The sequence below is a fragment of the Melospiza georgiana genome, chromosome Z (genome assembly GCF_028018845.1).
Source record: "Melospiza georgiana isolate bMelGeo1 chromosome Z, bMelGeo1.pri, whole genome shotgun sequence".
Lineage (NCBI taxonomy): Eukaryota > Metazoa > Chordata > Aves > Passeriformes > Passerellidae > Melospiza > Melospiza georgiana.
This window is the reverse complement of record NC_080465.1, coordinates 46,127,406-46,149,995: the sequence shown is the minus strand read 5'-3', so window position 1 is coordinate 46,149,995 and position 22,590 is coordinate 46,127,406. Positions and strand designations below refer to the sequence as shown.

General features: G+C 36.3%; 1 protein-coding gene across 5 annotated transcripts in view; it reads left to right on the top strand.

Annotated features, from left to right (window-relative positions):
- RNF180 (ring finger protein 180) overlaps positions 1-22,590 on the top strand; it is a 69,981-nt gene that overhangs the window by 40,750 nt on the left and 6,641 nt on the right. For 4 of the 5 annotated variants that reach the window (XM_058044435.1, XM_058044436.1, XM_058044434.1 and 1 more), the window contains 2 exons: positions 4,865-5,090; positions 9,733-9,858. In XM_058044435.1, the coding sequence (XP_057900418.1) occupies positions 4,865-5,090; positions 9,733-9,858 (352 nt within the window). The remainder of the gene's footprint in view (positions 1-4,864; positions 5,091-9,732; positions 9,859-22,590) is intronic. The other variant, XM_058044437.1, reaches the window with a different exon arrangement.

Here is a 22,590-nt window from a genome sequence, read left to right as displayed (position 1 = left end):
AATGAATGGTTTTGTAGGTTGGGTTTTTTTTCACAATAGGGCAACTTTGTCAAATGACATATGTGCCTTATTTGGTTTTGCCACTGTTTTGATCATGCTTCCAGGTTTTACTCTAAACTTCCTTTTACTGATAGCTTTCATACGAAATCTTTTCTTGAGTGTACGACCACTTGGTCTGGGTCTTTCATATGATTGCAGGTAAACCATACATTAGATAATGTGTTGCATTAGATATCCAGTGATGCATGTATTCTTTCTAAATGTGAAACTGAATCAACTACTTTCCTGTAGTCCAGTAGCAGAGACTTCTCACAAGCTACAATATCCATATTTCATAGCTTCATGCCCCTTCTCAACCACTGCTGTATCAGACTCCTTGTTCCTTAACATGCTTTATAGGCTTCTCAAGCAGAAGCTGATTCCTCTCTTTCATTAATATCCTTCAGATGTCCCACTATAGATGTCCCCCTATATAGGGATTACTGTCAAAGCCGCATTAGCAGCTCCCAATCAGTGTGGGAAGATGAAAGGCTCTTACCTTTCCTTCATTTCTCAGGAGCAATAGTTTTGCTTTCCAGCCTTTTCTGTTATTATTTGACAATCTTTCACTGTCCTTGATGTTTACATGTACTTTCTTAATTTTGTTTGTACTATAATCCTGTAAGAAAACCAACCTGGATTATGCTTGTTAAGTTTTCATACACTGAAGCCCTGGCTCTAGTAATATATATAGGCACCACTTAATTGCAAACTAAAAAAATAATGACTTTTTAAATTTTTGTGCATTAGCTTCTTGCACAAGGAAGTTACTCGGGTTTTAGCTTTGCAGTTCTGAATAATGCCATGTGCCTACATAGATCTTTTGAAAAGGGGCACCAAGCTGTAGAAAAGACATCTCTTCCACTAAGAAAATTACTCCTAATTAGGTCTTGTTTGCACATTAGAATAATTTTGATCTTTTGATCAAATTGAAACTTTTGATAGTTGCAATTGGTTCTGAGATACCTCTGTCCGTGCATCTTACCATTATTGCAAACCTGTCTCAGAACCAACTGTTAACTGTGAGTCCTCAGAAGTTTTGCCTCTAGCTGTCTTAGTTACCTAATTGCCATTTGAAAGACATTTATCTTGCAGTCAGCTCCTCTAGACACAAGGTGTATTTTCTTTCCAAACACTTCTCATCAAAACCAGTTAGCAAAAGCTTTCTGTATATTGTTTTTGTGCTAGATTTTAATTATGTTTTTGACATTGCATAGGATCATAGGGTCACTTACGTTGGAAAAGACATTTAAGATTGAGTTCAAACACTTAATTCTGCCCTGCCAAGCCCGTGTGGCAGCATTGGAGGGGACTTTCACAATGTATTAGTGTTTCCTGCTTTCTGCTGAAGTCATCAGTCATGTAATTACCTGAGGTTACTTTCCTCACTTTCTCTGCGAAATTATTTGCCACTTTTTTTCCTAAAGAAATGGTATAATGAAGAATTTTAGAATGAATTCATTCTAAAATTATTTAGCTGTAATAAATTTTGTTACCCTTTGCCATTCTGTCCTGGTGTGGGTTTTCTGTGCTGTAAGTGTAGAGACAGTCTGAGTTAAACAGTTTTACTGATAGTTGTAATACTCTAGTATTTAATGTTGTCTTAAGAACCTTTCCTTCAGCATGGAGCTGGAAGTAATGGTGCCAAGCTGTTCCTGTCTGTATCTAGCTTCTGCGGCTGTTAGTGCAGCCAGACTTGTGCTTCCTGCTTATCAGTACATCCTAGTTGCTCCTGTTGTAAATTTCACTACACACCGAAGTTTTCTTCAGACCTGTCAAGTGGAGAAAATCAAACTGCAGCAGTAAGTTCTAAGGTAATAGAAACTGTTGTTGACAGTTCTTAGACTAAGTTCTAAGGTAAGAGAAACAGTTACTGACAATCATGGTTGTACAAGACCTTGTGATTGGACGCAGTGCAATGTGGTTTTGGCACAGCAGCTCAGAATTTACAAGCACTCTTGCCACGTAATATCCTGGAAAGTGCAATGCAAAGGCTAAGGTAGAACGACAGGACAAATGTTTGTCCAGAACAGATAAATCCTGGCTGAATTTTTCTGTATTTTTAATGCGATCCACAGTACTGTATTGCATACTGTTAAGGATTTACTCACTCTTTGCAGAGTTCAGTAATTCCTGTAGAGAGAGATACTCTTTGGGAGTAATGAGAAACACAGCAATCCAAACCATAAGTGTAAGCCATAAATGTAATAAGCCATAAATGTAATCTTCTCTGAAACATCTATAGATTTCCATATCTACATAACCCTAATATTAACAATTGTCATTAACTTTTGGTACCAGTGTCAGGCAGTAGTGGTCTGTCATGGCCTATGAGTATCAAAAGTGGCCTCTGTAATGCATAGTGTGTTGGATTGACCCTGGCTGGATTCCAGGCAGCCACCAAAGCTTCTCTATCACTTCCCACCCCAGCTGCACAGGGGAGGCAAGGATTGGGAGTTTAGAGTAAGGGGGATGAGGGGATGAGAGAAGAGTTTTGACGCTCAGCAGTGTCTTGATATGCTCCTATCTTGTTTTTTTGTGGTGGATCTCTTGGTTATTGCAGTATATTGGGTTCTGTGATCTGTGAAAGAGAAAACCAGAAACAGAAACAAAGTAGATGGATAGAAGAGGCAGAGCATAGTAAATGTCTTCTGAGTGTCTCCCATAATGAATAAAAGATTGGTTGCTTCTTTAACCCAATATCCTCATTCCACAGAGTTAACTTTTGCAGTAGTCAGGAGAGGGCATGGCTAAGCTCTTCAAGGATTATTCTATTCTACCTTGTATCATTGCTGGGGTCGGGGAAAGAGAGTCTCTTCCAAAGAGAAGGGCTTCCTTCCAGCTGAGTAAGTGTGGTGCAGGTTCTGAGCTGGAGGGAGGGTTGGATAACATCGGTTCCAAGCTGGAGGGGGCAGTCAGGTGGCACTGGTTCTGAGCCAGAGGGAGCAGTGGGGTATTTATGTCAGGGGTTTCCACAGTGAACAATAACCATGTTTTTCCTTATACTTACATATATATGCCTTTAGTATTGTTGCTGTTACTGTTCATATATCTCACTACCATTCCCAGTTTTTGTTCTTATCTCAGTCAGTGATCTTCGCCTTTTGTGCCTCCCATTCTCCTCTCCAGCCCTCCACAGAGGGGAGGGGAAACGAGTTGAGTGGCACATGGTTTGGAGAATCTCAGTGGGAGCGCTAAATAGAAGAGTACTATTCCTAAATCATGACAGCCAAAAACCCAGGGTGCCATAAATACCAGATCTTCAGATTACTTGGAAAGGTTTAGTCATCTTACAGGAGCAAAGCCAGAACATGGCAATGCACCCCAGTTGTTACATTCATATAGGATGAGCACCATTTGGGAAGTCCAGCTATGTCTTCCTACAAATATAGCAGTGCAAGGAAATTTGGAGCACATGTGCTGACAAAAGCAAGCAGTTACCAAAGATGATAGGAGTTCCTATACTTTCTACTCTAAGGTTTATACTGTGCTTTGTAGTAATAAAGTTGTGGCTTGTTTTGAACTCATTCTTACTGTAACATTAAGTAATTCAATTACAAACATAAACATTCACAAATTAATTTTCAAAGGCAGAACCATTCACAGTTTATTTTTAGAGGTTTTTTTTTTTTTTTTGCCTTTCTTGGCACAGCAAAGGTATTTTCACACCTGAAGGATGGGATGCCATCCAGAGGAGCATGCACAAACTCAAAGAGTGGGTGTACAGCAATCTCTTGAGGGTTTAGTAAGACCAAGTGAAATGTGCACTGGTTGGAGCAAGTCCTGATATCAGTACAAGCTGAGGCATGAAGGAATCAAGAGCAGCCCTGCCCAGAAGGGCTGGGGCTGCTGGTGGCTGAGAGGCTGGACACGACCCAGCCATGGGCTCTGCCAGCCCAGAGAGCCACACGTGTCCTGGGCTGCATCCAGAGCAGGATGGGCAGCAGGGCAGGGAGGGGATTCTGCCCCTCTGCTCTGCTCTGCTGAGACCCCACCTGCAGGGCTGCATCCGCTCTGGGGGCACAGCACAGCAAGGACAGGGACCTGCTGGAGCAGGTTCCGACAAGGCTGCCAAAATAATTAGAGGAATGGAGACTGAGTATTTCGTTTGTTCAAAGTGTGGTTTTGTTTGTTCAGTATTTGGTTGGAAAAGAGAAGGCTTAAGGGTGATGTAATTGTGGCCATTTAGTGCCTGAAGGGAGCGTAAAGGATGGAGAGAAAATATTTACAAGGACATGTAGTGATAGAACAAGGAGACATGACTTCAATCTGCAGTAGGGTAAGTTCAGATTTGATATTAAGTAAAAAAATTTATTTTGAGGGTGGTGAGGCACTGTAACAGTTTGACCAGAGAAGTTATGGATGTGCCATTATTGGAAATGTTCAAGGCCAGGTTGGGTGGAACTCTGATCAGCCTAGTCTCAAGAAAGGTATCTAGCACATGGCAGGAAGGTAAGAACTAGATGATCTTTAAGGTCCCATTCAAGCCATACCATTCTATGTTTCTGCCTTTTTGTAATGCAGATACATATAAACTGTAAAAATTAATTTTAAAAGAAGAAATCTGATCATAATAGAGTTTTACTTAGCCATTTTGGTTTTGTTACTTCCTTCTTTTACTGCCTTGTGATTTTCGTCTTTCCCACAGAGGACTTTTGCTGATATTCCTGTTTTATATTTCATCTTTTTAAAAGTATTTACCTGTATTAAATTTCTGAATATCACGTGTGTGATATTATTACTGAAAATGATCTTCTGGACACTTGGTTTATCAAAAATAGTTATGAGCTGAATGTGAAAATATGTTCTCTTTTTCTTCTTGCAGCCTGCAAATGATAACCTGCATACAGATGATGAGCAGGAACTCAGAGGAGATAAAGAAAGCTATCTCTGTGCTGTGTGTCTGGATGTTTATTTCAACCCTTACATGTGCTATCCATGCCACCATATCTTTTGTGAACCTTGCTTAAGGATGCTTGCCAAAGACAATCCAACCAGCACTCCATGTCCACTGTGTCGTACTACAATTGCCAGAGTTTTTTTCCAAACAGGTATAGAAATGAAGGATTTTGCACTTATTTTTTACAAATAAAAATTATTTGTACTTTTCCTTCCTGTATGCATTCAGAGCAAATTTTGGTAATGTTAATCCACTGTGAGATTTTCTTTCCATTTAACATCTCCTAATAACATTCCATGCAGGTTCTCTTCAATGTCAAGAAGCTATTCGGGACATGTACTTTTAAACTTTTTATTTTAGAAATGAGATTCTGATTGCTTTCTTTTCTGGTAGAATTCTTTTGTTTCTTCTTCCTGAATAATAACAAGCTCAAAACATAATAAACATTTCTCAAACTATCCTAATGGAAAAGTATTTTCAAAATTTCTCACTTCATGGCGCACACGAAAAAATGCTCTTTTCATTTATGACATTAAATTTAGAGACAATTAAAGGCTTGGACATCATCTTCTTAAACCCTTGATCATCTTCTTAAATTCTCCTGTCCTAGCCTCCTATACCCTCATCTAATGTTCCTTACTCTTAACAGTAGGAAAATATGGTGGCTAGGGTGTTTGGTGTCAGATTGGGTATAGAAATAGAAGAGGGTAAGTAGTTCTGCAGATAGAATATCTGGAACAGCATGAGTCAGTCTTTTATGTCCAAAGCTTATATGGTAGATTCAAGTGCCATTGATAAAATTGCACCATGTATCTGGAGTCAGGTCATTTACAGCACTTAAAACTGTGCAGAGACAGTTCACAAAGTAATGGAAATGACTCAGCCATGCAGGAGTGTTTGTTTCATTTTAGACGCTACAGAGATCTTGCAGAGATCCTCTTTAAGCTGTTGTGAGTGCTGTGATGATGGCAGGTTAGGGATGCAGACTGAAGTGTGGTTTCACATTGATCAGCAGAGCTGCCCACTTCTGTTTCTGGTTGTCCACAGACTCTGCTTTTGAACAGACCTAACTTTGTATGATTTGATGGCAGGTCAGTTTGAGGAACTGACTGGGATAAAGAACTCATTTGGGTGGGAAGGAAGCATTTTTCAGGTGAACCTATTGCCTCAAGGTGATTCACTGAGCAGCTGCTGGTTGCCAGGGATAGAGACTGGCTATACCTACACTGATGCACTGCAGCAGAGAAAATGGGCGGAAAGCTGCAGCCTGAGCACTCTCAACCCCTGCCTGTCTGCTGTATAGAGATTTCAAGCTGTTCTCATTTCATTTTCCTAATGTTTGATGCTCCATTCAATTTGATGTACAGATGAAGTGTGTTTCACTGATAGATAGTTAGGTTTTTCTAGGGCTATTTAAATTTTAAAAAACCAATTTAGCAGATTTGCTGCAGAAAATTACCACTGGGAGAGCACAAAAGTGGAATAAAGATGCTTTCTAAAATGTATTTGCAAAACTTTTCAACATGTTACAGTTTTCTAAGTGAAATATTACTAGGAATATTCGTAGCCTTTGAGTACCTAACATACAATGTGTAAAAATGCCTGGTGGGAGGGAGTGAAGAGGAAGGAGCCAGATTCTTTTGAGTGGTGCTCACTGACAGCAGAAAAGGAATTCAAACACAACAGATCCCATCTGAACACAAGAAAGAGCTTTTTTTTTGTGAGGATGTCAAGCAGTCTGGTCAGAGAGGCTGTTGAACACCCGTCAAAACCCAGCTGGTTCTGGGCCCCTGTGCAGCTGACCCTGCCAGAGCAGGTTGGACTAGCTGTTCTCAAGACATCCCATTCAACCTTACCCACCCTTAAAATATTAAATAGGTAGGTAGCTCTTTTGAGGAAGAGGAATTATGTGCCTAAGGATACCTAAGGTATCATAGATTTGTAAATAGAGTCTACTCTAAATAGTGGACCATGACGTATATAATATATTTTGTATTAACTACTTCAGATGAAAGAAATCTGCAGCTATTTGTATATTGCCATTCAGTATATAGCAATATGTGCTTGACTTAGCAATATATTTAAAAATAGGTACAGTAATTTAGCTTTGTTTTATTATATATACTAAGAAAAATATTTTGAAATATTCCAGTTCATACTGGAACAACTTTTAAATTAACTAAGGGGTATTGATGATGATGTTGTATTCTCAGAGGAATTAGTAAAATCAGCACATTAAGAAGCTGAATGGTGCCAGAGCAATGTAAAGCATAGTAATTTGGGGGTTTTTTTCCACTCAGAAGAGTTATTAAGCCTTTAAAAACTTATGCTAAAGTCACTGCTACTATAGGTTTGTGCAGGTAACAAAGCAAAGTTGTTTGTAGTCTTTACATACTTCTCTAATGCTGAAGCTGGGATGTCTTATGTCTGTCATTAATTTATTTTCGATGCTCTCTGCAGCTTTCCTTTTGTAAAATATGTGTGAGTGCATATATTTTACAAAGATTTGTCAAAAAGAAAAAAATTTAAGGATATACTCAGAAGTTCACTCTTTAGCTTGTACAGTTTTGCAGACTGAACATAACTGCAACAGAAGGATGCATCTAACGTGTCAAAAAAAAGGGCTAAGACATCAATTATCCATCAATTATGGAGAAAATCAGTGTTTAACTGAGAGCTACAAAGCCATATTTGACTCACAAAGGCAATTCCTCTGGCCAGTTGCCTTGGTCAGCTGAGCCTTTTTTACAGGATCCCTTAAGCATGAGTTCCAGTCCAGATAGGTTGCTCTATGGTGCTTACTATGTGTTCCCATCTTTCTTAAAGGCTTTCTTAGAAGCCCTTCTCCCATCAGGATAAACTCACATCTGATCAGATGACAATGTGCCCAGGATACACATAAGAAAACAGCTCTTGAGCTGATTCCATCAAGTTACTTAACTTAAAAGAAGCGTCTTCTAAATGCTTCACTTACAGGGACAGAGTGATCTTCTGCACTTCCATTAATAAAAATTTAATTTATGTTGTTTGCAAGAAGGGCCAGATCTGACACACATGTGCAATAAATCCACCACTTTGGAGAAATACAGATTGAGGGTAGAGGTTGTGCAAGGGAGGTCCAGGCACATGGCAGGGAAAGAGGGTCATGTACCTGCAGAGGGACAGGTGACCTGGCCAGCCTGAGGGGATCTTTCATTGAAAGCCCAGCCCAGCAGGCTTCTAGAAGCCAGTAAGACTTGTCACCACTGTCTTTTCTGAGAAACAGGAATTAGATGCCTCACCAGAGGTTTCAGTATTTAAATTTGAATAAAATTGAAAGAACTGTGTTTATTTCTGTGGTCTGTAGCAGGAAAATAAAATGTTCTCTGTGCTGTGAGAAGCAAGCAGAGTCTCATCAAAAGCCTGAATCTCAATAGTACTTAATCCAAATATGTTCAGTAGCATATAAAGCTCTTTCATAAAAATTTAAAAAACACTAGTGAAAAATGCACAGTTTGTTCATTTTACATTTTGGAGAGAAAAGGCCCTTTTGCCTTCAGTGACAGCAGTTTATATGTGCAGTAGCTCTATTTTCACATAACGAGATGGAGGATTTGAAGATTCTGTGCTCTTCATGTGTTGTGTAGCTTCATGCCACCTGCATTGTCACATGGTGAAATAAAGGATAATTTTTAGAATCAAACTAGCATGGGGTTTTTACTTCAAATCTGTTAATGTCTTCATCTTACACAGAAAAAGCTACTGGAAGCAGAGGCATTTTTTCTTCTTTTTGGAGCCTGCTCACAAAAAGCTTAGCTTTCTTAAATTTGCCAGAGAAAAAGATTTTATCCTTTCATAAAATATTTATTATTGGAAAAGTATGTTCCATTACATTGGACCACATGAAGTAATAAAAAAAGCCTTCTCAAAAATCCTGTGAATGTCTTTTCTTACTTTGAAGGTACAGAAAGAATTATGGTACCAGCTACTATTCATATTTATCTGGAGCCATCTTGGTTTGGAGGCACAAATTGATGAGCAGGGGGTTGAAGTTTTTCCTGTTAACTACTAGCTTAGCAACCCTGTTTGTTATCAGTAGATCAATTCTATGGTAGGAAAATACTGTTGTTTTTAGTTTTCCATTGCATTCCTATGAATATCTTAGTTTGGCAGTTTTAAGTTGCAACCATGTAGGTATTTCCCCAAATTATACACTGAGAAGATGTTGATTTCTTGAGATTAGTGCATAATGCCAACTCTTGCAATGTGTCATGAATCATCCTACAAATGTTTTCTTAAAAACTTATAAAATAGTTAATTTACAGGATTAATTAATTAGTATTATTAACTTCCTGTTAATCCAAAGTATTTTTTAAAATCTAAAAAAAATTTCAGACTCTTTCCCTTCCTTTGCTTTACTGACTATTACTGAATGGTGATGTTAAACAAAAAGCTGAGAATTAATACCACAGTCATTTTTATGGATATAATTTTTCTTAAGAGAGATCATAATAGTTTTGTAAGTTAAATAGCTTGATTTCTTAAATGCATAATTTTGCCAGAAATTATCATAATGACATAATCTTTTCTAATTTTTTTTCCAAAGAAGCAGAATGTTTACAACTTGCTCTTGCTATGTATGGAAATGGTTGCACAAATGTGATTTTTAAAAAATAGGTGTTATAATCAGAAGAATTACACAGTAGATATGGCATTTTTTATTTTGTGTAAATTTATGCAAATTATTATGCTAATTATTATTATGCTTTATTTAGGGCATTGATGTATGTATTCTTTCCCCTTAATTATTGTAGATCTGAATAACTCTACCAGATCTTTTTTCCCTGTGGAATATTTGAATTTAAAGGAAAATTTTCAAAAATCCAATTCTGCTAAATGGCCTCTACCAAGCTGCAAGAAAGCATTCAGAGTTTTTGAAGGTAAGATTTTTAATTTTTGCCTGAATGTCATTCAAACTCAAGTGTAATATTTGAAAATAAGACTCTGATTAATACGTGCCATCGGCAAACAGACAGGTGATTCTTAAAGTAGAGATGAGTTTAATTCTCATGGGTGATTCATACACAGTGCTCTGAATCTGAAGATAAACTGCAAACTGTAAAAAGACAATTGTGCTTGTACCTTTTAATTTATTTTTGAATCTTTAATTCTGTACACATTATCAGGATAGTTTTGTATAGCTTCCTTCTTAGAAAATTGTCTGTCTACATAGTGGAATAAAAAAAATTACTCTAGGAGAAAAGTTGCTAGTTCTGAGTGTGGTAAATAAAGACCTCTCAAAAAAAATCAGAAGAATCAGACTTTTATAAAAGAAGTCAAATAAAAATTTTGAATGATATATATTATTCCATATATAATGCATACAAAATACAGTAATGAGTATGGGTGTTTTCATTTAATTTTCTCTTTATTGTATGAAGAAAACTTAGTCTCTTGTTGCTATTTTAACACTAAACATTTTCAGGATTAACTGATCATGAACTGAACAAATTCAAGCTAGACCATCTAAATGCAGGATTCACTGTTTACCCATATTTCCCTGCTTTCAGTGTAATGGCCTTTCTTCACCAGGCCTCATGTAAATTTACTTGTAGTTACTTGTATACACTTTTCATAATGCTAGCTAGCAGATATGCTTTTCCTGTTTGCAGGAGCAGATGGCGTCTAAAAGTATGTGGAAAAAAAAGGAGTTGCATTTTATCTTCCTTGTATAAGTCTACCCAGGCCTTTGTAAAGGTGACATTTGATAAATTCTGGAACTCCACTTATAAAATCATGTCAAGTAATGTCATAATTTGGTACTGATAATATCAAGAAATGTTCTTGGCCATCAAAAGTAGCAGGCTTGAGAAATTTGAGAACTCATAGATTATCTTTGGTATTATTCAGAGAAAAAACTGTTGGCAGGACAATGAGGACGAGTACTTACTTTCTCTAACAGGAGTTAATATAGTATGAGTGTTAATGCTGGGCTTATTGATATATTTTAATGTATATTATGCATGTGACATAGTTCCTTTATGTTTTGTAGTCTTATACAAATTATGCCTTTCATAAATATCTTTCTCAATGCTAAGCATTGTACAAAGCATAAATAAGTAGAAATAAAATAAAGGTCTGGAGACATCATAAAGTTTCAGTATTGTTACACCTGAAAATTTGCCAAAGATAATTTTGAGTGCTGGAATTATGTGTCTCCAAAGTGTAGCCTAAAGGTCCCACACTAAATGGGAACATGGTTAAATCTAGTTAATGAGACACACAAACCACAAAGCTGTCTGAAACTTTGTCTTTGCATTTCTCAATAAGAGGATTGCTGCCTTGTCTCTCTTCTGACTTTTTATTTCAGTAAAAACTACTGCAGGTTTGTGTGCTTTCAAAATGCAAATACATAGTATTTTCTTCCTGGACTGTTTATTTGGGCTTATATCTAAATTGTACTTGGCAACACCTAAACTTCTACATTTGGTTTCCATAATTGGTTTTGTTCACTGGCTCAGGACACTGCTCAAACTTAACAGGCATAAAATGCTGAGAATAGTGGCAGCAAAAGTCTTCTGACACCATATTAGATTCCATTGCAAAGGGAAACCCTGATACCACTGAGATCTGAAGGGATAAAGAGGGTACTTAGATTAATTTTCTTTTAATTAAGAACCTAATAGCCTAATAAGATGGTATAATTTCAGAAGTCAATTATAAAGAATGGGAAGAGGAATAGGGTGGGTACATGAGTAGAGTGACTGGAGTGAAAAGGGATGTAATTACAGTGCTTAGAAAGCAATGAAATTTTGCAAATTTGAACATGAAAATAACCACCTCTGTATAGGAGTGCACTGTCAAATACTGCAGTACAATACTGTATTGGCAAAGAAGAAATTCTGCAGCCATGTTAGAAATGCATATGCTCTTTCACTTTCATATCCAGCAGGTCCAGTGTTCATGGAGTATCTGGAAGCTCTTTTCATATTATTCCAGCTTTCATTGTGACAAAACCTCTTCCACAATATCATTTTAATACCACAGATGTAAAAATAGTATACCTTAGCCAGTAAATCACTCATTAGATATGCTAGATTAAATCAGACCTCAGAACTAGATTGGGATATGAGGAGACAAAAGTTACTGTTAGGAAGTTTAGATTATATACAAAATTTATCAGGTTAACTAATTTTGACTTTATGAACATTACAGGACTGCTAGATAAAATCAAGCACTTCTTTGGCCTTACTTTTTTTCCTGAACTTATTCACTTAGCCAATTATATTTGGTAATCTACATGTGAGTTTTCTTTCGTATGAGATTTTCCATAGGGAATGTAGAATTATCTTTAATAATACAAACAACCCTAACTTTTCAGTTCTTATACAAAAAGAAAGAAACCTCAGCACTGCAGCACTTTTGAGCTTTACACCGAAGAAAATTGCTCCAGATTAGTTTGCCCTTGTATTGCACTGTATTTTTTTCCAATAAAATAATCAACAGAATTCCCACTTGTTTCATAAACATTGCTTATGGTATTGCTGTCTATATGGTGTTTGGTCAAGGATAAGTTAATGATGAAATGAAAATTCTGTTCACAAAGGAAAGCAATTCTTCTGTTCCCATTCAGATTTTTAATACATGGAAAAGTTAACAAACTAATTTTAAATTCCATAAAATATCTTCTGTTTCATATGAGATAAAAAAAGATAGTATATTAGTTATTCTTTTGAGTACTGACAACTTCAAAAAATTGCAATTTCACAATAGAAATAACATCTCAATTAATAATTTTCTTAAATAGATTTTATAACAGATAAATAGTGTCGTTTGAACAGAAAAGTTAAATAGCAAGCACACTCAATTGGATCTTATTATCATATATCATAATTGAATAACTTAAGTGTGGCCTTTGTATGCCATTAAAGTGGAATTGCATTCTGTAAGAGCTGTACAGTCACAGGAAGTTCACCAACAAAGGGTAGGTCCCCAACAGTAATTTGATATAGAAATGTGAGCTAAAATAAGAGATTAGAATAATTTAAATTGCAAATATGATACTTAATTTGACATTGACTTTGGTGTAATCAAGTGCAGAAATTAAAAATGATTGAGACATTTAGTACACTGTGCCTAAAAGTGTTATTTCTAAAGTTTTGCATAAATCTGACTTATCCTGACTACTTTATCCTTTATCTCTGCAATTATCTATTGCAGAGATAAAGGATAAAGTAGTCAGGATAATGATGATTGCATTGTGGATAGATGCTGGCTGCCTGCATGTAGAGTAAGGTTGTAGAGATGACTCAAGAAAAGTAGAAGTAGGTGCTCAGAACTGCAGAGGAGGATTATGGAACCTCTGAGTTACAGCCTTTGGTTAGTATTTGGAATCATAATTATTCCTAGGCTAATAGGAATCCCCTCCATCTGTTAATGTTGCTGATGTTTTATATAAAACTTGGCAATTAAATTGAAAGTCTAGTTAAAAATAGAATGTTTGTTTCTATCTTTTCAAATGTTTAATCTAGAAAACATTCCTCCAGTGTTGTATACGATGAAATCTGTGCAGATTCTTTCCTAATCTCATGTCTTTAGGTACTTAATAAAAATATTGACTTCTGTATCAGGATTGCAATAGAGTGTTTTCCAAGCCTACTAAAACCTGGTGGAAATTACCATCACTTCAGTAGGTCGCATCTGCTATGACCTTTTATGTAATCATTCTCTAGAGAAAATGGTGAACCATTTCCTTTAGAGAAAGCTTTTAATAATGCCAGTTGGTAAATTTCTTTGTATCTCTGTCTTTAAAATAGGGGTACGATACTAAAATTTACTTTCTTGATTCAAGATTCTTCTTATCTTGATTTCAGTTTGATAGGCAAAAAAGGCAGGATGTTGGAAACAAGAAATGTACAAGTTTTAAGTTAAATCTTCCTTGTTCAAAATAACCAAATAAAGTGATACTGGTTTTCAAGTTCAGATAACTGTGATCTACTGAGAAGAAACAAGACAGGTGTTACTGAAAATAGAAAGTGCAGCATTTCATTTTAGCTATAAAGAGTAATACTGGCAGAAGGCTCCCAGAATAATCCTTATTTTGGGCTATTCTTCTCAAGTTCTTCTAATCCATCCCATCAGGGTCACCCAGAGTACATGACTCAGGAAGTCATCCAGCTGGGTTTTGAATATCTCTGGAGAGGGAGGCTGTACCTCCCTGGGCAGCCTGTTTCAGTGTTCTGCCACCTTCAACACAAAGTTCTTCCTCATGTTTAGGTGGAACTTCTTATGTTTTATTTCATGGCCATTGCTCTTTTCCCAGTCTCTGGAAACCACTGAACAGTTGGGCAGCATCCTCTTGAAACCCACTTTTGGGATATTTATATATGTTATTGATCTTCCCTCTCAGCCTTCTCCTCTCTAGACTAAATGGGCCCAGCTCTCTCTGCCTGTCTTCACAAGATTCCTCAGTAGGGCTTGACAAATCACAAAAAGTTAATTTGCATACATCTATTTGTCACAAAATGCATTTGCGATCTGCAGTCTTCACATAAAGTGAATTTTCTGCCTAAAAAAGACACACTTCACTGGAAAGTGTTTTCTCAGTTTCTGCTAGGCTTATAGTACACTAATACAGAAAAGACAGAATCCAAACCTGCTGGTTGAGTGTCTTAGGTCAGCTCCACTGATGGCCACTTTGTCATTTTACTGATTTGTCAGCACTTGGGCCCTAACTCTTGTACCCATTTTCCTTGCCCACAAGTTCTGTCAGCTCCTGCTGGTAAAAAATGCAAGACTGATTTCTTGATTCCAGAGTCCCCCTTGGGTCCCATGGAGCAGCTATGCACTAAATAGCCTTTATGCTTCTCCTTCTGCATCTTGCCAAGTAGAAGTCAATCTGAAAGGAAAAGAAAATGGAAGGGAAGGTTTAAAATTAAAAGGTCTTTGCTACAGAGAAGTTTTAAACTTCAGCTTCATGGCTGCCACTTCATTCCCTGTTACTTTGCCAACAGTGTTAGAACTAAATATTGTATATCAATAGCCTTGCTTATATTTTAATCTGTTTTGCAGAGGCTGTTCTTTAGGGACTCCTTCAGAGCCACATTCTCATTGAAAAGGATGTTCCAGTCCTAAAGAGTGCCTCCAGCACTAACCTGTGTAGGAAAGTAATTTACTACTCAGAAATTATGGTTGCTGATTTGTCTCTTGGTTCATCAATGCACTAGAGGGAATCAAATTCTGTCTAATTTGTATGTGTCATCAGGATTGCTTGTTTCCATTTAACCATGGTACTGTAAGCTACCAATATTCCTGGTGTGGCAGGAATATTGGTAGCTGTAATTATGCAACACCAAGGGTTGTGCTAGAATGGCCATGGCAAAAAGGTATACTAATAGCCTTTCCCCATTTGACATGTCCCTGAATGGATGTTAGATTGGCATCTTTAGTTCTGCTTAGGCAGCCAAGTGTTCATGCTGGTCAGTGAGACAAACTAAGAACATCTTGGACCTCCTATGGAGCCATGGCCCACAGCTGTACCAGAGAAACCCAAATTACCTTGTAGGGGTGTTAGAGGTATCAGGGTTTTCATTCTGCAGCTTACAATTCCTAAAAACTTTTAAGGTCCTTTTCTAAAGATGCTTGATAAAACATAGCTGTGTTCAGGATAAGAGGGAAAGTCCTTTGAAGCATTAATAGCCAGTTAAAAGATGCCAAACAAAGAATACAAATATATGATTATTTTTTCTCGCTGAAGATATATCATATGGATCCTGTATGGGTCTAAATTACAGCTCATATTATCCAGTGTATTTTTTACAAGATATGAAGATGTAAGATTTGCTTACAGTATGAAATATTTGGGATAATAAAAATTAAAACCAAGTGCAAACAGTGGCAGGAGACTGTCTTGGAACCTAGTGTTCTTCAGCAATGTTTACATTGTTTTCTTTTCATCACAAAACAAGGTAGTTAGCAGGAAGGGTACAGATAAGATAAAAGAGAAAGTCAGTTTTAAATTGTTTCCTGATGAGGATTATGTAAATGGACTAGAATACTTCGCACAAAGAAACAGATTACTAAAAGAGGGGGGATGATTGCGGTAATTAAGATCAGGAAAGGCATGACAGAAGTGTATGTATGCTGCTGTTATTCACTGTCTCATAATAAAAGAACTAGAACTCTGCAAAAGAACTAAGAGACATTAAATAAAATTATCATTACCCCAAAGCATGGGTTCAAATAATGACAGATTCTTGTTCCTGGTAAACTCAAAGGTACCACATTTGTCTGCAGAGATCATGGAAATGCAAGTCGCTGGGACTGAGAGGGAAAAGTGTTGCAATATGCTTGCCTTGTGCTTTCTTTTTTTCAATCCTGACCATTTCCTCATAGTCTGACTTGTCAGGAAAAGAATGATGGGGTAGGAAGACCTTTAGACTACTCAGTATGCCTGTTTTGTAAGATGTTCTGCAGTTTGATAAAATAGTGTCTTTCATTATTATTTTATTTAAGCCGTCATTAAAGGGTTCTATTTGATTTGTTTATTAAATAAGATCACATAAATATTTACTATTTGCTCTCTAGAGACTACTGAAAACAATACATAATCTTTGTTTAACCACGTTGGGTAAACTTTAAATTATTATTTTTTTTAAGTGGTAGTCTTTCATTACAGAATTTGTTTAGAGCATAAAATATCTCTTGATTTTAATATTTATGTTTTGTGTAAAGTTCTGCTGTGATTAGTTCAGGTTCAGATTGGTCTCTATGAACAAGTGAAAGGAAAGATGCCTTTTTTCTTCACCAATGACAGGAAATAGCAAGTATTTTTTATGTGTTTTAGTGGAAGTGGAGAATAATCCTTGCCAGCTACGCCAAGAAGAATAGGGAATAGGGAAAAAATGACTATATTATATTCTTAATTAGCTGTTAGCTATACTGTTACTGTTAGCTGTTAACTATTATGTTTAATAGCTGTTAACTATTATGTTTAATAAATTTTTTGTTGTGCCTTCTTCCCCAGCGCTGAAATGCGTGACCTAGAGAGCAGTTTGTACTCATGTAACCATTAAAGAGTTTCAACTCTGCTGGTGTAAATACATCTTAAATTAAAAGTTAAGTTTGCCTGGTGTTCAGTCCGTTTATTTGATACCTCACAGAAACTCTGTTTGCTACATAATAATTTTTGGTTCCTAATAGATGGTAGATGTATCAGTTGGCTTCATCGCTGTCAGTGAGTGGATAAAGAAAGAAGGACAGCCACATACAGTGTTTTTCCTGCCTAATATGCAGCGATTACTACTTCATACACCTGTACCAGTGACAGATAACTCCGTACCCATTCCAAAGCTGGACATAAGCAAAAATTCACTTTGATCCTGGAGTATTTATTGGACAGAAACCTGACAAGATTTTTGGAAGAATGTGGTGCTTGCACAGCATGATTGTAAAAAGATAGGCAACATTTTTTAGGCAATACAGAGTTGTGGAGACCCTTTAAAGTGAAAACAAAAGCTGACATTTTGATTTGATTTTGAAGGACAAAAGAAGAACCATGAAAGCACTCAAGGTGATGAATGAGGATAATAAACACTAAAATGTGATAATGTTTTAATTAGTCTAGAGCCAGACTAGCCATACCTTCTTAAAGAAGCCAGAGATTTGCAAACAACAGAGCAGATTCAGGAGCTTTGGTGAATGTACTTACTGAGTAGATAAAATTGAATGTTTGAAATTGCATCAGGAAAAATCAGAGATAAAAAGCATTGCACAACTAAAAAAGGACTAAAGAAAGGAATTTTTAACAGTTCATAAGCATTTTCTTTTTATTTCAAATTACTTCTTTCTAGTTAACTTTTTAATAAACCTGCTTTGTGAAAATTTATTTTTAATTTTATGTTGAACAACTATGAAGGCTTTTTAGACAGCTCATTCTGTGAAGTCTTGGCTAACTTCCTAAAAACTGGTTAAGTACTGTCATCATCAGAAAACTTTCAGTTCAGAAAAACTGTGCCAGCTTTCTAAAGATACAATCTTGTACTTTGAATTTTTTCATTATCCGGAGGAACATTTCTTTTATTTGCTCAGATGGGAAATAGAAATTTTGAGTATTGACAATAGCTAAAACTGAACATGCCTTTTTTTAAAGACAGATGCATGGGTCCAAGAAAGGTAATTCACCAGTTTCTCCAGAGAAATTACGGGACTCGTGTTGCCAGATTTGCAGATGAACTGAATATTTTGTGCAAATGCACAGAGCCATGTCTTACAGAGGAGCATGGTGAGGCATGCCTATTACGGGTATTCCTTCTGATCTCTGCCATCACACTGCCCCTGTCTTAGGAGAAGTAGGGAAAATTCATTAATTTATTTTAAAGAGAGTATTTGCATTACTATTATCTACTGTTATCACTGACACTGGCTTAAAACATTAAAGCCTTAAGCACTGAAACGGTTTGAACAGTAGTTACAAAACTCTGCAAAGTATTTTGTTAAATCATCATTAGTATTAAATAGTATGCTTAGAAAAAATACAGCAATCATGCAGGTTACAAAATAAGAATCTAGAGAGAATTAAGCATCATGCCAAGTAGCATTCGCATCAAAGACAAGAAACAATATGACATTTTTTTTAATGCTATTCTGTACTTATTCAGTCATCTCTTATTATATAAGAAGTCTACCTATCAATATCGATAGTGTTTGCCTCTCTGTATATTGTGAGGTAGCAGTCTGTACAAACAGAGCCTAAAGGGATGTAAGTACTTAGTGAGGGAAGAATGAAGCTAGAGGTAGCCAATGCCATTACAGCAATATGACACAAACAGGGGAAGGCTTTTGTGATGATAACTTAGCAAGAGTTGCTGGCAGCTGAAATACAGTATTTGGTCATCTGGGAAGATGACAAATACAACATGATGTACAGAAACGTTCAGTAGTAAAATGTAGGAACAGCAGGAGAGAGATGATTGATGTTGATGATGAGTAAGAGATTAGATAGAATGGAAGAGAAGCAGAAAGTAGATTAAAAATAAGATGAAATCTCATTGAATTAGAATATTCAGAATACTTTTTAAGATTATTTTTTCATATAGATTATTGATGCACATAGCCACAGAAGCAGAAACAACCTCAAGTTGCTGTTTGAAATTCCCTGGTTTTTATTGTTTGCATGGTCATGGTAAAGAGAGAAATTGTCACAAGTTAAAGTCATTGTTAAGATACAATTTATTTACAAAGAAATGTGAACAAAAGTCATTACAACTCCCCCTCCTGAAGGCAAATGTATTAAAATTACTATAATTGTAATTTGTATGTCATCAATATACATGTACAAGTCTTACCTTTAAAATCAAAGTAAGACATTTTATGGACTAGAATGTGTGCAACCTATGCATTTGGATCTCTATGACATGCATGAGACCATGCAGCTTCATTCCTTGATATCATTCCTCGGCTGTTACATAATATTCTGACTGTTTGGTACTTTTTGTGTTATGATTTGGGGGAAGAAAGAAAAAGCAAACAGGTAATTCACCTAGTTACTTAAAAAAAAAAAAGATCTGCATCCTGACTATCTTCCAAAATTCCTTCAAGTCTCCCAAAGTCAAGTGACTTTTACACTGAGATATGTGAATTAATTACTCCCATTTTAGTACATATCCTAGCAGTTGAGCTAGCCAAGTGGCTTCTATTTGTGAGTATTGATAATTATAGAATAATCACAGATGATTATGTTTTCTGTGATAATAATCACAGGCTGAGCATGTTTTCGAAGGTCATTATGACCTCCCACAGTCCTCTTGTTTCTTGATTCCGTTATTGTCAGGAAAATAAACAGCCCAAGAGAGAAAATATGAGTTCTACTTTTTCTTTGAATTTCTGAGAGGGACTGGACACAGTAGCTATTGAATAATTTTCATAAAATTGGTAAATAGATTTCTTATTTAATAAAGAGTGAGATACTTAGTTATGCAGAATAGCCAATGCAAAATGTGTATGTATGCATTTAATGTGGCTTTATGGCTTTTGGCATTAATTTTCAAACTTACTCATTTTCTTTTCTCACAATCTGCTTATTTTTCGCAATATACAAGCTAACTTCATGGGTTCATATTTTAATTTGCAAAAGCTGAATTTTTTATCTATAAAATAGCAAGAGGTAACTGTCTTCCAACTTTTTATCTCTTTATTTGCTTAGTATTCTGAACATCACTGTTAACTGGTAAAGTGATGCTGTATTTTTTTCTTAGAATTCAAACTAATAGTAGGAATGTGCAAAAAACTTCACTTATAAATAATTCTCACTGAAATCTGACAAACTGTATTTGAATGGAAGAAGATCTTATATTTATTTCCACTCTAGAGTAAAACCACCAAATTTGTCAAGTGAAAATAATTGTAATTGTGATGGAATGCAATTTACAGTATTTCACAGAGGAAAAAGTCCAAATGAAAAGTTGTCACTGTCCTAAAGGCCTGAGAGATGTTAATTTAAGGTATTGGCCATAAATGATCCAAAGAAATGCCAAATTCAAGTATGGCTTTTATGTATTGATTTGTAATCAATAACTTTAAATTCTGCATTTATTTTGTTTACACACCTCTGAAGAAAAGCTCTGAGATTAGCTACCAAAAAAATTGTACTTATAATTTTGAAAATAATATGGGAAGTTAGAGCTGTATGAAATAAATATTTTTAAGAACTGTTATTGCCATTGGAACCTCTATTCATTGTTTTGATTGGGGTTTTTTATCCTTTCCATTTTGTATATTTCTGGTTCATTTTGTTGTATTCTCTTCTCAGATCCCCAAAGGATTTATAAAGTTTTAAGAGAGGGGAGATTATTCTTAGATATAAATCCCAATAGTTTTGGTAATACCCGACAGCAAGAAGCATTGTTTGGCTGGTGCTTGATTCTGTAGGACTGACGTTTTTGCAAGCCTTTTGTTTTGACAAATGACATGTACATCAGTGACACTTACGCAGTTTGGGATTTCTACATAGTTTTGTCTGTAGCATGTTGTTCTTCTTTTTTGTAATAAATGCCTTATGAAAGTCACAAAGCAGACATCTAGCTGTAACAGTGGTTCCCAGCTCTGCCTTATGGAAAGGAGTGTCCCTTATGGAATCAAGTCTTGTGTCCCATATGAAAGGCTTCAGGACATGGCATTTTCAGATTTTCACAGTAACTGATTGCTTATCTAGACTCTTTCAGATAGGGGTCTTTGACACCTTTAAAAAGCAATATCTGTGTGTTTCTCACTAAATTGCCTGCATACAACTGATTTATTCATGTGCAGAGGCCATCAGTATCATATGCACAGTGAGTTCAATAAATCACATTTTAAGCATGCACAAATTACTGCTTAAACACAACTTACCTCTCTGAGACTGCAATAGAATTTAACACTTAAACCAAAAGCCCAGCAAAAGTCTACAACTGGTAAGACAGACAACATAGTGAAAGTAAAAATGGTTTCAGGAAAGGAAAGTACATTTGGTACTAAGGTACAAATGTACCTTAAGTACATTTTACATCCAGGTTTTCTAGAGCCCAACAGCTGTCAAAAAGTAGGACGTGGATTTTGGGGATGGAAAAGAAAAGGAGAGATGTTTAAGATGTCATGTAAGTCATGGTTATAAGGTGCTGGCAGCCAGCAAGAGACCACAGATAATATTAGAAGGGCAAGAGGAGTGAAATATGCAAGGAAAGCAGAGAGAAAGTGAGAGGAAAGTAAGAGCAGGATAGTGAGGGAGGTTTGGAAATATGATTTTGCTGTGGAAAAGGCCTTGGAAGATGATAGTAGAAGTTTTAACGTAGAAAGCTGAAGGTCTGGTATGCATCCTGGAGACAGAAAAGTTTGTAATTTGATATGACTCTCTCTAGATAAAAAGACCTCTGAGACAACAGGTGTGTGGAGAAATAATGAGGCAAGAGGGTGGTAAGGTTCAAGCTTTTCATGCAGAAGAAGTGGATCTCTGGATCTGAGAAGGATGGTGATTTCATTAAAGGGCCTTAGTTTGGGGAAGGAACTGGATATTTTGGGAACTTGAATTTCAGTGGAGAGCTTGAGACTGAAAGCTTGGGGCATGAGATGAGAAGTTAATGGGACATGCTTGCAGTCATTCATGCAGAATAAGTGCTGCTCTCTCATAAACCTTTGTAGCAATATATGATTTTTCTTTCTTGGAAATACAAATCTCACAGCTCATCTTAACTAGAAAATCTTGCAATTTAGCTATTATGTTAGCCTAATCAGAATATAATGCCTCTTGATGTGCATATGGGAGAAAGCTGGCATTTATGCAAGAAGTTTGGGATGATACCTTGTTTGTCAAACCATGAAAACAACATAAAAACACCTGTATACTTGAAAAATTATAGAATACTTGGAAATTTTTGTTCTTTTCCTCCATGCTCTCATCAAGTCTGCAGGTGACAACAAGTTGGAAGACTCAGTGGTGGGGCTGCTATTCAGACAGGACAAGAAGTTGGAGAAATGCAGGTGCTGCATCAGACAAAGACCCTTTTGCCAGGCACCTCAAAAAAAAACCCAGACCCAAGTAGGAGATGGAAAATACAGTGTAAAAGAGCACATAGCAACTCAAACTGAGACCTTGTCAGAATGACACAGTGGTCTGTGTAAAGTGATACATATACAGCTGG